The 17,003-nt window shown below is 35.7% G+C and overlaps 1 protein-coding gene across 16 annotated transcripts in view; it reads left to right on the top strand.

Annotated features, from left to right (window-relative positions):
• Nucleotides 1–17,003, top strand: part of LOC139137831 (kinesin-like protein KIF1A) — a 668,091-nt gene that overhangs the window by 523,872 nt on the left and 127,216 nt on the right. For 8 of the 16 annotated variants that reach the window (XM_070706099.1, XM_070706106.1, XM_070706101.1 and 5 more), the window contains one exon: nucleotides 9,371–9,432. In XM_070706099.1, coding sequence (XP_070562200.1) covers nucleotides 9,371–9,432 — 62 coding nt within the window. The remainder of the gene's footprint in view (nucleotides 1–9,370; nucleotides 9,433–17,003) is intronic. The other 8 variants (XM_070706100.1, XM_070706107.1, XM_070706102.1 and 5 more) reach the window with 1 other exon arrangement.

A 17,003-nucleotide genomic window follows, 5' to 3' on the forward strand; every position in this document is an offset into this window, starting at 1 on the left:
TAGGGATAATCTATTTCAGATTTGCTCAAATTGTGCAGAAATATGCAAATTTGCATTTTTAAGGCAATTTTTGCCATTTTTGGTCAAAAAAGGTATTTCTCAAAAAGTACTGGTCTGACAGTTTTGAAATTTGGTATACAGGTTTCTATAGATGAACTAGATGATATTTATTGAAATTATGATGAAATCTGCAATTTTGTATTTTGGGGCAATTTTTGCTATTTTTGGTCAAAAAATGTGTATTTACAAAACTCATCTGATAGCTTTGAAATTTGGTATACAGGTTCCTACAGATGAACTAAATGATATTTATTGAAATTATGATGAAATCTGCAATTTTGTATTTTGGGGCAATTTTTGCTATTTTTGGTCAAAAAATGTGTATTTACAAAACTCATCTGATAGCTTTGAAATTTGGTATACAGGTTCCTACAGATGAACTAAATGATATTTATTGAAATTATGATGAAATCTGCAATTTTGTATTTTGGGGCAATTTTTGCCATTTTTGGTCAAAAAATGTCTATTTCCACAACTACTCATCTGATAGCTTTTCAATTTGGTATACAGCTTCTTACAGATCATCTTAATGATATTTGTTGAAATTATGATGAAATCTGCAATTTTGTAATTTTGGGGCAATTTTTGCCATTTTTGGTAAAAAATGTGTTTCTCAAAAAGTGCTTGTCTGATAGCTTTGAAATTTGGTATACAGCTTTGTATAAATGAACTAAGTAATATATATCAAATTTCTAATGAAATCTGTAACTTTGTATTTTTTGGGCAATTTTTGCCAATTTTGGTCAAAAAATGTGTATTACCAACACTGCTCATCTGATAGCTTTGAAATTTGGTATACAGCTTTGTATAGATGAACTTAATGATATTTGTTGAAATTATGACGAAATCTGCAATCTTGAATTTTTGGAGCAATTTTTGCCATTTTTGGTCAAAAAATGTGTTCCTAAAAAGTACTGGTCTAACAGCTTTGAAATTTAGTATACAGGTTTCTATAGATGAACTAAATTTGATCTTTTGAAATAATGATGAAATCTGCAATTTTTATATTTGGGGGCAATTGTTGCCATTTTTGGTCCGAAAATTTTATTCTCAAAAAAATACTCATCAGATAGCTTTGGTTGACATGTTCTTAGGGATGATCTGATGTGATATATTTCAAAGTATGATGAAATCTTTAATTGTGTATTTTTGCAGCTTATTTTAGCCACTTTTTTCTGGCCACTGCATTGAGCTATCAAAGATTTCCACTTTCTTCATCAACATGTGTCAAAAATACTTATTTTCTACATAAACACAGCAGAGCTGTATTGGCTGCTAGGTCGCTTGTCCAATATAAAACTAGCAATATCTGTTCACCTATAAAGGTATGTTAACTGATATAAATGTACTTGATTAGCATGGGGCGTTTATAAGTGCACATGTGTACAAGAAATTTGATTTTGGAATTTCACCGAAATGGTTATTAAATATACATTGTAGTCTATGAGGAAACTAATGATAATATTTTTTAAATATATAAATCTATCTATGTATACTTGATTATTGATATTAATGTACTGGATTAGACTAGGATGGTTACAAGTCTATGTGCATGTGTGCAAGAAATTTGATTTTGGAATTTCACCGAAATGTAGATCCAATATACATTGTAGTCTATGAGGAAACCATGAATAATTTTTTTATAAATAAAAACTAGCTAAATCTGTATATCTATGTACTTGATTATTGATATTAATGTACTTGATTAGATTTAGGTAGATGCAAGTGCATGTTTGCGAAAGAAATTTGATTTTGGAATTTCACTGAAAATGTGGATTCACTATATTCACATCGTAGGCTGTGAGGTCACTACAAATAATGCATAGCTTATTAGCTCCCAAATTGTTTTCCAAAGATTGTTTGACCTAAAGCTTCCAGTTGTCATTGCGATGACACTATGCACTGTTCTAAATAGTTTTGAGCTCACATTTGGTTATACCAATGTAAGATTGTCATATAAGCTGAAGTCGGTGGCATCTGTGTATATATGTGTATGTGTGTATGTATGTATGTATGTATGTATATATGTATGTATATATATACAGTATATGTATGTATGTATGTATGTATGTATGTATGTATGTATGTACGTTTGTATGTATGTACGTACGTACAGTATGTCTGTCAACTTCAAAAACTCATGAACCGCTGCTTTTTTTAGTAGCGCGATGTTTGGTCTGTGGATGCATCCGGGGCTGTAAATGGGATTTTGTTCAAATGAAGTTTGCAGTGCCCAAATTATGCAAATGAACTTAAAAAATGTGAAAATAGCCAAATATCAATACTCAAGAACTGCTGGTTTGATTGCTTTGAAAATGAGTATGCAAGTACCTTAGGTAGACCTTATACAGTTTTATGTATATCTTGAAGATATCTTGTATTTGTATTTTTGCTGAATTTTTTGGTTATTTTCAACACTTTAAGTAAAAATTATTCTTCTCTGAAACCGCCAACCCAGTTTCTCTTAAATTTTGGTTTGATGTTTGCAAAGGTGTTACAACTTTAATTTAATGAAATTATGAAAAACATTGAGATATTACTGTTTTGGGGCAATTTTTAGCTACGCTGTCAGCGATGCGGAGCTTATCAAATAGCTTGATTTTCCATCGTCGTTGTCCGTCGTCGTCGTCCGTCAACAATTGCCTTTTCCTCTGAAACCGCAAGTCCAATTGCTTTGAAATTTTATATTCAGTTCACTTGGGGTGACCTCACTTAAGTTTGTTGAAATCGTGGTGAAATTTTGGGGGCATTTTTTGCTGTTTTTGGTAAAAAATCTTCTTCTCTGAAACCGCTTGTCCGATTGCTTTGAAATTTGATGTGCAGTTTACTTAAGGTGACTTCAGTCAGACTTGTACAAATTGTGGTGAAATTTGCATATTTGTATTTTTAAGGCAATTTTTGACGTTTTTGGGAAAAAAATCTTTGAAAATCTTCTTCTTCAAAACTACCAGTCAGATAGCTTTGATATTTGGTACATATGTCCCTAGGGATAATCTGTTTCAGATATGTTCAAATTGTGCAGAAATATGCAAATTTGCATTTTTAAGGCAATTTTTGCCATTTTTGGTCAAAAAATGTATTTCTCAAAAAGTGCTGGTCTGATAGCTTTGAAATTTAATATACAGGTTTCTATAGATGAACTAAGTAATATATATTGAATTTCTGATGAAATCTGTAATTTTGTGTTTTTTGGGCAATTTTTGCCATTTTTGGTCAAAAAATGTTTATTTCCAAAACTACTCATTTGATAGCTTTGAAATTTGGTATACCAGTTCCTATAGATGAACAAATTATATTTATCGAAATTATGATAAAAATCTGCAATTTTGTATTTTGGGGGCAATTTTTTTCCGTTTTTGGTCAAAAAATGTAGTTCTCAAAAAGTATTGGTCTGATAGCTTTGAAATTTAGTATACAGGTTTCTATAGATGAACTAAGTAATATACATTGAATATCTGATGAAATCTGTAATTTTGTATTTTGGGGCAATTTTTGCCATTTTCGTCAAAAAATGTGTTTCTCAAAAAATACTGGTCTGATAGCTTTGAAATTCAATATGCAAGTTCCTAGATGAACTTAATGTGATATTTTGAAATTATGATGAAATCTGTAATTTTGTTTTTTGGGGGCAATTTTTGCCGTTTTTGGTCAAAAAATGTGTTTCTCAAAAAATACTGGTCTGATAGCTTTTAAATTCAATAAGCAGGTTCCTACAGATGAACTTAATGTGATATTTTGAAGTTGTGATGAAATCTGTAATTTTGTATTTTCTGGGCAATTTTTGCCATTTTCGGTCAAAAGATTTTTCTCAAAAACTGCAAGTCAATAGCTTTGATATTTGGTATACAGTTTCCAAGGGATTATTATAATATGATATATTAAAATTATGATGGAATCTGCAATTTTTATTTTTTGGGGCAATTTTTTTCCATTTTTGGTCAGAAAATTTTATTCTCAAAAAACTTGTCAGATAGCTTTGGTTGACATGTTCTTAGGGATGATCCGATGTGATATATTCAAATTATGATGAAATCTTCAATTGTGTATATTTGCAGCTATTTAAGCCACTTTTTTCTGGCCACTGAAATGAGCTGTCAAAGAAGTTCACCTTCTTCATCAACATGTGTCAAAAATAGTTTTTCTCTACATAAACACAGCGGAGCTATATCTATAGGCCACTAGGTTGCTTGTTGTTATTTTTGGTCAAAAAATCGTAAAAAATATTTTCTTTTTAAGGTTTGGCACACCCTTACTATAGTGCGCAACATATTCTGTGCACTATAGAGGTCAGTCAAGATGGCAGCGTTATGCAACAATCCGCGTCCGCCATGGTAGGGAAAATTTGTTTTCAGAAAATCAATGATAAGGCGAAGTCAAGTTCAAAAAAGAATTGGAAGAATTGAACTAGGTACGTAATGAACTTTTTCCTGTTAATGTTTTTTTTTGTTGCGAATTCAATGGCGTACAGGTACTTTGTTTCTTGTCATAGCATAGCAGCACAACGTCGTTTATTACAGTTAGAGATTTAGGTAGCGTACGTATGTTATTTATAAACATGAACAAATTTGATGCAAAATCTAAAACCCCACAAATAATATTGATTCCCAAACAATGTAAGTGAATTTAGGAAGTTCTATATGCTTCGTAGCTGATCTGTTTCGTGTATTCAAGAACATTATCAAATTCTAATCCATTTGAAAAAATGCAAACATGTACCGCTCGTAAATACAACTACGACGTTGCATGTTACCTACAGTCAGTGGCCATGGCAAATGGCCCAGCTTTCGTACACATTTGAGAAATGCATAAGTTGTTGTCACCGTACAGCATAATCAAAAATCAAACCCAGCCAAATAAACAGCATTTTTACCGAAATAAGGAAAAGCAAAAAATGTAATATTTTCAATTTCATGTTAGAGGAATGTGACTTTGGTACAATCAATTTTTCGATTGTCTTGTAATGCGCCATATCCCGTACAGCTGGCTTAAGCTTCCGTACAACTTTTGAAAAAGGTCTAAACCATAGTGAAACTCATTTGTTTGAACCCTATAATATGATGGTTGCATGCCACTTATGGGATATACATATTTTATACATGCATTGTCAAACATCCATAGGATGTAACATAGTATATTTTTTAAATTTTTTTTATAGGAAAATAGATCCCAACTATGTATGGAAGAGGAAAAAATATCTACAGAAAACCACATCAACAAAGTCAGCAGGAGAGGAGGATAGTTGAATTGGGGTTAAATATCATCATTTACAAATGGCATTCGACAGAAATGGGCGTGATGGTATAATTGCTGTTTTGAGTGAAAATGTAAAAAAAAATTATTCATTTTTTGATCACTTCAATGGTACCTAATATGATAACAGTGTATTTTGAATAAAGAGAGCTTTTTCTTACACAATTTAGACTTGTCTTGTAGTTTATTTTTCAAAATAAATAAAATTTCATTCATTCACCAATACAAAACTACTTGTATATCAGTCTTACAGTATTGTCTTAAGAGTATTTTGAGTTCAAGATAGGAAAACACCCTCACTAATGCCCCATTGTATTTAATCATGTTTCCATTCAACATATTAAAGCAAAGTGATACCTACATATCATCATTATTCAGTCCAAATAATTTTACAGCAATCTCACAGCACTGATACAAAAAAAAACACTGTAAGCATCATTGTCATGCACAGCAGAGTAACATTCAAAAACTGAAGTAAACTTGATTTAAAGGCTTTATTGATGCAATTACTTATGTCACATATTTTATCATTGTAAATTGTCAAGAATTTCACAATTTTGGAGTATATCATGTAAATATTGCCAAGAATTATGAAACAATTTCTCATCTTTGCCTCCAGGGGGCGCACTTCAACAACAAAGTCTCAGGGTTTTAGAACTTTTGGCGATATCTAAAGAACTAAGGTGGTGACCTCCATTTTTTTTTCTATCGATATACTTTTTGGTCACTTATCCCTCGATTGAGGAAGTTTCATCAAAATCTATAGGCGGGAAATACTAAATTCTGCCATGTTTATTTCTTAATTCTTCAGTCCATTGTTTTCCTGTGCAGAAATATGAAAATCATAAATTTTAATGATTGGATATCTCAAAAATTTTCATGATGACACCCTAATTTTTGTTGACAATATTAATCTATATAGGGTTCTTGGTCCTTCCACAAATTTTAATTGAAATCTATTGGTGAGAAATAAAAGGTGCACCAAACCTTAAAGCCCCTGGACAGACAGCTTTTATATTTGATGTACAGATGTCCAGGGATGACAATAGTTAGAATGTGGAAGTTGTCCTGAAATATACAAATTTGTATTTTTAAGACAATTTTGTCATTTTCGGTCAAGAAAACTTGTTCTCAAAATTACTTGTCTGATAGCTTTGTAATTTGGTACAAAAGTCCCGAGGGATGTTATTAGATAAATTTTCTGCTCAAAGTGTTGGGAAGCCCCAAATTTTTATATTTATGGTAATTTTCTCAGTTTGTGACCTTGGATGACCTACACCAACCCAGGATATTTTGTGAGACAGTTTCGAAGGCTGTGAATATAATTTTGTTATATTTGGTATCGATTTGTAGCAAAATTTGATCCAGAGAAGAAAGCCGAGGTGAATTTTTTCATTGCGGATCAATTTTTGCAACATTTCCATGTAAGACACACAAGAACTGATGAGAAATTTGGATCCAGGATAATTCCAGATGTCGTGATCACCCCCAACAGTGGAAGGCATTTCACTTTCTGTAACTAATTTAAGTGCTGTTTACATTCAAATGAAAGCACTCAGAGCATTAATTAAAAAATCCCCAAGTATTACTGGAAAGCTCCATTAATTTAGGAACAGCCTACTTTCCTACTTAGTTATCAGAGAATCAATTTCACAGACCTGCCTTTCCTACAATGGCACTACAATGGCACCAGCTGGATAAGATAAACAATATAGCTGCAAGCAGCAATGCTGGGGCCAAAGCAATATTAAGTTTGAAAAAGAAGGCAAATGTCATCACAGAGGGCAAAGGTAATCTCAGTTACAGGTGTTTTTTTCCAACAAAACTTTTATCATATAAAAAATGAAGATAATAGCCCTCGTGGCTACTGATTAAGAGGCAAAAAAGTAAATTTTTGGTCAAAGGTCATCGAGGTCACGTTACATTTTGTTAAAAATCTTTGCTCCAATTGATATGCCTGTGTGCCAAAAATGAGACCTCTAGGTCAATTGTCTAGCATAAAATTAGATATATGCATAATTGATGAGGTACAGGATGTGGCACCATAAGTTCTCCCATCATACCAAATATGAATGGTGTAGCACTAGTGGTTACTGAGTTATGGACAAATATGTATACTTGAGGTCAAAGGTCATCGAGGTCATGTGACATTTTGTGAAAAAATTGCTTTCCATAGTTATCCCTATTACCAGAAATCAGACCTCTAGCTCTGTTGGCTTGCCCAAAATTAGATGTATGCATATTTAATGAGGTACGGCATACGGTACCATAAGGTCTCCCATCTTACCAAATATGAAGGGTGTAGCCCTTATAGCTACTGAGTTATGGACAGATATGTATATTTGAGGTCAAAGGTCATCAAGGTCACGTGACATTTTGTCAAAAAATTGTATCCCATAGTTATCCCAATATACCAAACATCAGATCTCTGGCTCTATCAGCTGGCCCAGAATTAGATATGTGCATAATTAATGAGGTTCAGGATGTGGCATCATAAGGTCTCCCATTGTACCAAATATGAACAGTGTAGCACTTGCGGTTACTGAGTAATGGACAAATATGTATATTTGGGGTCAAGGGTCATCGAGGTCATGTGACATTTTGTGCTAAAAATTGTTTTCAATAGTTATCCCTATATACCAAAAATCAGACCTCCAGCTCTATTGGCTTGCCCAGAATTAGATATGTGCATAATCAATGAGGTATAGGATGTGCTGGTCATGTGACATTTTGTTAAAAAACCTTAACACTGATACATGTCCCTGTGTACCAAAAATCAGAACTCTGGCTCTAGTTTGAAGGCCGGAATTAGATATGTGCATATATCAATGAGGTATAGAAACATGCTGGGGTCATAGGTCAAGTTCATCCTCAAAATATTGATTTGCACTTTGATCCCCTGTTGGTCTTTGTTCAGTAGTCACTAGCCCCCGGCCCCCAGGACTCTCACATAGGCCAGAATAAGCCAAGAAGAAGAAGAAGAAGCGATCCTGAGTAAATACAATAGGGGACAAGCCCCATAGGGCTTTGTCCCCTAAAAACAATGGAACATTCACACCCAGGGGGGATTAAAAGTCTTTTGTTTTATCACCAGAGTTGGTCAGGCAAGGACCCGGGTTTCAGGTACAATGCAAGTTAATGTAGTCTTTCCCTAATAGGTTGTAAATATATTTCCTGTCATCTGGCCTTATGTAAACATGATCAACAAAGGGATGGAACATTTGATATTCAGGAGGGGGTAGGGTCTAGAAGATTGATGCGGCAGCATTACTTTTTACCAGATCCCTTATACATTTTTTCCACTCTTTATTTTTTCCCCACTCTTCCAACCTTCTCTGGCAAGTTTTTTTGTTGACATTTGCTTATGTATGTAGGATCTGCTTGTCCTTTTGCTATAGAAGTTGATATGCATGTTCCTAAAGATGACCTCCAGTACCGAAGTTGCAGATCTTATTTGCTTTTGTCATTCTTGTTTTTCTGGTTTAAATATTTCTTGAATGGACCAATTCAAACCTAATGTGAGCACACTATCCTTGACGGTATTTTTAATTTGTCAAAGTCCTCAAAAGGTAAAAGTGTAAATATGGCAATGTTTGTTTGACACTGACCTAGACCCTATGTATTGTCAATGGGATAATGTTATTAAATAAGTTATCTCCCAAAGTGTTATTGAAAGGTTTAGGTGAAACTTTTAGTAATTATAGAGGACATTTTTGACCACAGAGGGGTTGGGTAAGTAGAAATCATGACAACCTAAACCTTTTGCCTCAATTTGGCTGCTTGGATCATCAATAAATTGTTTAAATATACACTGAAACTTGCACCTGGAGGGCACGTCAAAAATGTAAATGGCAGGAGTTTGAAAAGGAATTTGATATTCAATAAATTTTCAAATCTCCTGCCCCTTTGCGACGTCAATTTTTTTCAGACCCCCCCGCCAGCATGTTGTAAATTTTTTCAAGTCCGCCCCCTCCCAGAGGTGTTAGTGAATGCACCCTTAATAAGGCTTGATTTTTATAACTGTCAATCGCCAGTCCATTAATTTGATACTTTTTTCTAGCAACAGAGTGACTGGAGTCTATGAGCTAGCGTTGAGAAGATCATGCGAATCAATGAGTCCAGGTGAGTTACAAATAAAAATTATTTAACCTATTTGTCATTTACTAAACATAAACTGCTATTTGTAACATGCTCACCTCACCATCCGGTAAGTTGATTTATGGTACCAAAAGTAAGGGACCAGTCCAACTTTGCCATACAGTAAGTCCTTAAAATCAAATTAAAAAACATTGCACAACTGTACCGGTATATCACCTGTGGTGCGGTGATACTACAATGAGAAATCCCTTGCACAAATCTAGCTACTAAGACTTGTGTTATTTACTATGTTCAGACAGGGAAAAATTGAAACGCTTCTGCAACACTATTTGTGATTTGTAAACACAGGGGATTAATAGATTGAGTCCGCTTGCGTCCACATACACAAAATTAAGCCATTGTTTTGATGTTTAAGACGTCTTAATGCGCCCTCTCGAGTTTAAAAGGCGTGTATGGCCAAGCATGGTTTGTAACAAGATGGCTGAAATGGACGACGTCGTACTGGCTGTAAAGAATGTGAAAGAGGCTCCCCACCTAACTATCCAAAATGTTTTTGTGTCGAGTTTGTGTTTTATTCGTTTCTAAAATGTGTTCCTACATTCTTATCCGATTGTTTATGTTAATAAAAATGTTTGTTTCGCCTCGCCATAAGCTTTCCTCACACAAACAAAACATTACCGTCCACACTAATCCAAACTTCCCTACAAATATCCGAGGCGAAACAAACATTTTTATTGACACAAACAATCGGATAAGAATGTAGGAACACATTTTTGAAACGAATCAAACACAAACTTAATGACTCAATCGAATATTTTTGTTCCCAATTAATAAATCATAGACAATCTCAATTCTAGGGAGTGTGATCATATGTAAATGCGACCTTTAGTTCCGTGACCTCTAGCCATGCCTACTTCCCTCTCCATATGGCCGGCCATGCGTACAGGACGTCGCTGTGTTTTACTTACGTCGGTGTGTTTACTGTACTAAGTACAGTAAGCATAGCGAGGACAGGAAGTAGGCATGGCTAGAGGTCACGGAACTAAAGGTCGCATTTACATATGATCACACTCCCTATTGAGGGCGCACTATATATGCCAATACAAGCTACACAAAAGACAGCTACACAAGTGTTGTGCTCTTCAGCTAGTTTATTTTTAACATTGAATAAGAAAAGAAAAACGCTGTAATATTGACTTATATAGCCACTTCTGAGCCCCTGTGGTTTATGGCAATTTTTGTCGACTGATAAAAGTCTTTTCATCTTCAACATTCCATTCTAATTTCACCTACGGTATATACTATCCTAACCTCCTGTGACTTTCCTTCTAAACGTTGATTTGCCTTGTGCACGAAAGAGATGCTGTATTTTATGCCAAACGATGAACAAATATGTGAAGAAATAACCATGTATCAGTCAGTACGGCAGGCGAAACCCGGACGACCATACCGATTGGGGACAGAGCAGAGTAGATCGAAACGCAAACGGGGTGTTATTACAGGAAAGGCGGTGACTTATTTTAAAGCTGAATAAAATGCTGTCTCTGGTTGTGTAAGTCTGTTGATCGAAATACATATTTTGTTCCCAGTTGATTAATCATGGGGGATGGCAGTCTCGATCTCCCCTTTATGGTTCGATATTTACTGACTCGTTCCCTCTCATTTTTGTCAATCATTGAAAGCATTTTCGTCTTCCATATTCAATATTACTTTGACCGATGTTACATCCTGACCTATACTGTCATTAGTTTTGACCAACGTACAAAGACATTGCCCATGCGTCCGGCTGATGAGATGTTTTGCAAAACGGTGAAGAAATGGGGGCCCGGGAGATATCGATGTCAGTATTTCCGGACTGTTTACATGTAGCTAATAGGGGATATCAAAGGAGATGAATCAGTTAGTTGAATAAAACATAACTTTTCGGACTTATTTTATGTCAATTTTGTCAATGTCGGACTTTCGATTCAAGAGAAACCAGAATCACCTACAGATCTAGAGATGTCTGTATTAAACACGGACGCACAATTGGGAATAGTTTGTTATGCTACTGTCGGTCTCAGTCGTGGTGTCTCTCCCATAAAATTTCGAAGCTATAGGTCTACACTTGTCGTTTCGATTCACAGGTAGCGGTACACCGATGACCAGATATTGTACCGTTCTTAAAACTAGTCTAAGCAATTTTACGACACTGCACTATTTGCCATCGTGTCTCCCCGTGAACGTCCTTGAACCTATGGACGTCACCATTGTTTTACTGCGCCCATTAGAGTGTAAACCCCTGTTCGTTACCAACAGAATACTTTTTAAAGTTCTGTACATCAGTGTACACTGTGTGTATAAGCCCTAAACCTAGTTTAATTCAATTATGGAAAGGTATTAAAGAATAAAGGGTCGTTACAGTTGCTAAAATTGCGAGAAAAACGGCACTTTTTACTCAAATAGAATAGTCCTATTCACAAGTGCTATTGTTTTAAATCACGTCCATGGTGTGCAGTTGATTTTCATTCTTTCGTGCAATTTCATTCGCTTGAAGCAATTATCCTTTCATTTGACTGCTCTGTGGGACTCTTCTGAATATGTGTTTTGGATAAAAAGAGCTCTACAGTGAAAGACATAAACTTCGACGGTGATAGGTATACAATATCGGTTCGATGTGTGAAGATATACAGATTGCAAGTTATTTTAGAAGTTCTCAAAACCAGTAAAAATAATTCTGCGCGCCACTTATTGATAATTTCTTCTTGTGAACGTCCTTGAATCCGTGACCGCGACCATTGTTTTCGAAGTGTTCGACGGTGGATGATCGGTAGATTAATGAAGATATATGTTACTGAACTATCGTGTGAATAGACGGTGTAGTCTGTAGAGGTGATACGGCGAAATTCCACGGCCCAAGGGAGCGTACATCGCATGGTTTCTTACAACGAACGAGCCGTCGGTTTCCATAGCTACTACGTGAAATCCGGCCTCACCGATGTCCCGGGCCGATGTCCCTGTCCTGATTCGGAGAACAACTTTCAAGCTGCGTGTTGAGGTTCAGATGTCCGATTTTTTCATATTCAAAAGGCTTATTGATTAACAGAGAACGCCCGTCTTGTTTTTAGCTTTAACTTAGCACATGATGGCAATTGAAAATTCAAAGCCAAATAGCCAGTGGGAAAAAAATAGACGACTCGCTCTCACCAGCGGTCGAGGTCGCAATGAAAAAAAAATCGAAGTCTCTGAAATCGGTATCATTGTTCCGCCATGTTTATTATTGGTTGTACGGCCAGTTTAAAGTCACAGACTTTCTTCACGGTAAAATTCATATAATTGCCATACCGCGAAGTTCCATGTGCATTTCAATATGTCTATTTGGAAGCAAAAGCGCCACGGACATTCGATCGATGGTGATGAACTTTCTCCAGGTCGTGACATGTCACCAGTTACGAACTTTACCGGTTTTCGATACGAAAGATGCAATATATTATCAGCGTTGTTCACGTTGTGTTTTGAGTTTGATATGGAATATAACAGGAAAACACTAACGATTAGAGTGACGATAGAGACCATGCCCGATACGGAAAAATTGACATCAACTACTTGCAATGAGCAGTGACCTGAAACTTCAGACTGATATATAAATGTCGACAATATAAAACATTGAAATGTCGGAGAGAGAGAGAGAGAGAGGGAGAGAGGTTTACGCTGTCGCGAACTGATTATACTCTTTCGGATATGACTTCGGTGTAGACGATACACAGACATCGAAAATGTACACCTACTTTCCAGAAATTCGACTAATCTTATAATAAAGAGTGGAACAAATCCAAAAGTGTTGGTTGAAGTAAATCTTCAGATGTTGGTTTTCTAAAGTTAGATAATACTTACAGAAATATGGTCGTCATAGTCTTCTTTTAAAAACTATTATCTTCAACACCATGTTTCTTATGATCGGTGATGTCATTTTTTATTATTTTTACAAACTTTCAATGCATCAACGCTATAAGACTATCTCATCTGCCTGTCAAGGAGTTACAATATATTTCCAAGGGCTGGCACACGATGTCAACTTATGTGTCGTCCGTCGAGCGGCCGGTGGCAGTGTCACAGATTGTTCCGTCTGTATAATCGCGGCCACTTTGATTTTGATGTGACACCAACGTGCGTTTGAGGTTTTTTTTGTTACGAAATTTGTCGACCTCACAAAATTTCACAGTCCATGCTTTGAAGCAGTCTCAACATGGCAAACATGTCTCGCTTAAATTTCATCCTCGTCGTTCCAAATTAAATTCGACCACTAAATTATTTCGGCAGTTTTAATTTCCTATTAATTCGACGTTTTTCAAATCGTAATGAATTTTTTCTGGTCGAATTGATAGGGTTTTTGGTAGCAAGCTTATCTCTTCGTCGGACCAGTATACCGCGAGATGTAGTACTGTGTTCGGCAGCCATGGCGAAAGTGAATATTGTATATTGGTTGTTGTTTGTTTTATGTTACAAATACCTGTCGCGTGAGGGCGTTTGAAACGCTTCTGAAGCGGCTCAGTCTGTCCACACAGCGATTTGCGGATAGAGTTAATCCCTACAACGGCTCTGGTCGGGCCGACTAAACCGTCTCAAATCTGAAACGCTTCAGAACCACTTCGGAGTGTCCACACATAACTTTCTGTGTCAGTATTGGCCCAGAACCGTTTCAGAGACGTTTCATTGGCCTGTGTATGAACGGCATAATTGCTAGAAGGATTGATATAACCAATAGATGGACTAAGTACCTTAGCATAAATCAACATTTTTATAGGCTCTACTATGATAAATACACAGCTTAGTATAGTCTGTCAACTTTGCATTTCTTCTCTTAAACTCCTGGTAAGAAAGTTTTGTAAATGAGACTCTACACATTAGGGGAAAGCTCCATTTACTTAGGAATACCCTACTTCCTTACTTAGTTATCAGAGGATCAATTTCACAGACCTGCCTTTCCTACAATGGCACCAACTGGATCAGATGAACATATCAATGGGACATTCACACCTTGGGGGATTAAAAGTCTTCTGTTTGCCACCCAAGTTGGTCAGGCAAGACCTGGGTTTCAGGTACCATGCAAGTTAATGCAGTCTTTCCCGAATGGAGATGACTTAACTCGAATTTGTTCAAATAGTTGCACATACGCTAATTTTCTCCCCTTTTGACAAATATCTTCTCTGATGCCACTTTACCAAAACCTAATACAGTCAAACCTGTCTTAGCGGCCACAGGCCTGGATAGAGCGTCCATCCATATATAACAGCCACTCCATTAATTGCAGTTGACGTAATTTCAATGTAATTGTACCTGCATAGAGTGGCCACCTGTCTAATGCTGCCAGCGGCCACCCTTTTTGTGTGTTTTCGGTCAGTTGATACTGTGTATTACGGCCAGAAATATCTTGACCGCCCACCCACAATGCCATATCATACCCAAATTTTGAGTCGTTGCAGGGAATTTACATTTTATAGCCCATTGTATATATGCATGTCTGACTCTACTGTCATGTTGTATGTAGGACTAGGTGCTAACACGGTCCCTTTGTGGAAGAGCTGTGGTGCTAAGTACCTATAGATGAAATAACAAAAGAGGTGTGGCGAAACCTCCCAGCAGTACCTAATGATGGTCCCCAAAAATGCCCCCATGGACTGAAATGTATGACACAATAGTTTTTACCAGTTTAGGTAAAAGAAATGCCAAAATAAATAAGTCAAGTTTAATCATTCTTCGATTGCAGAGTTACCGCAACCGTGTTTTGACAACCAGGAACTTTGATTGACATGATCGAAACAGACAACCACAACTTCTACAAAAGACATCTACTTACCGTATTTTTTGAACCTAACGCAACAAAATTTAAACTACCCAGTATATTTTCACAAGAACATTCAGCGCGATGTCACTTATATATACTTATAATTTATAATATGAAGTGTTTGTGTCTGAAATGCCTGTCAGAGCATTTTAGTTAATAAATCTGTTCCCTGCCAAACATTTTGATAACAAGTCGACACGCCAAATACATTTTATACATTTACTGATTACGAATAAATTATCTGACCTATCTATAAAGGCCACCTGTCTATAAAGGCCACTTTAGCAAAGTCCCTTGACTGGCCATTGTATACAGGTTTGACTGTATGTAGCTTTATAAGTTCTGCACTGATACTGCCTGTCATATATCTTTCAAATTTGATATGCCCTTGTGCAGATTTTCAAAGAAATTGTAGCTTTATAAGTTCTGCAGTGGTACTGCCTGTTGTATACCTTTCAAATTTGATATGCCCTTGTACAGATTTTCAAAGAAATTCGCTTGAAAGTTGCTTTGGACACCATGTTCAAATAATGATGAAAGCTTTAACTGCAAATTTTGCAACTATTTTTGCCATTTTAAGTTGGGCTGTCCTGAAGAGGGCTATCAAAAATTTTCCTCCTTCCTCAACCCATGTGTCACAAAACGTTATTCTCTACCTTCCAAAGAAGTGCTCTCTTGCTTGTTTTAAATTTTCTAGGAAATATCTTGAATTTTTTATTTTTAGCTATTATAGACTATAGTCTATAGAAGCTATTGGGACGGGTATGTATGTATGTATGTATGTATGTATGTACGTACGTATGTATGTATGTATGTATGTATGTATGTATGTATGTATGTCCATTTGTGAGGATGTCCATCCATTTAAATATCTTGAGAACCGCAGTACTTACAGATTTGATATTTGTCGTATGGATGCAAAATATGATTATGAGAAACTGTCTTTTTAGCTCCTCTGTCAGCAACTCTGAGCTTATCAAATAGGTTGATTTTCTGTCGTTGTCCGTCATCATCCGTCGTCCATCAACAATTGCCTTCGCCTCTTAAACCGCAAGTCCAATTGCTTTGAAATTTTATATGCAGTTTACTTAGGGTGACTTCAATCAGATTTTTCAAATTGTGGTGAAATTTGCATATTTGTATTTTTAAGGCAATTTTTGTCATTTTTGGTAAAAAAATCTTAAAAATCTTCTACTTCAAAACTACCAGTCAGATAGCTTTTGTATTTGGTACGTATGTCCCTAGGGATGATTTATTGTGCAGAAATATGCAAATTTACATTTTAAGGCAATTTTTGCCATTTTTGGTCAAAAAATGTATTTCTCAAAAAGTACTGGTCTGATAGTTTTGAAATTTGGTATACAGGCCTCTATAGATGAACTAAGTAATATATATTGAATTTCTGATGAAATCTGCAATTTTGTATTTTTGGCGCAATTTTTTGCCATTTTTGATCAAAAAATGTGTATTTCCAAAACTACTCATCTGATAGCTTTGAAATTTGGTATACAGGTTCCTACAGAGACTCTTAATGATATTTGTTGAAAATATGATGACATCTGTAATTTTGTATTTTGGGGCAATTTTGCCATTTTTGGTCAAAAAATGTGTATTTCCAAAACTACTCAATGCATCTGATAGCTTTGAAATTTGGTATACAGTTTTCTACAGATGAGCTAAGTAAGACATATTGAATTTCTGATGAAATCTGTAATTTTGTATTTTTGGGTCAATTTCTGCCGTTTTTGGTCAAAAAATGTGTATTTCCAAA

Source organism: Ptychodera flava, chromosome 7, assembly GCF_041260155.1.
Source record: "Ptychodera flava strain L36383 chromosome 7, AS_Pfla_20210202, whole genome shotgun sequence".
NCBI classification, from domain to species: domain Eukaryota; kingdom Metazoa; phylum Hemichordata; class Enteropneusta; family Ptychoderidae; genus Ptychodera; species Ptychodera flava.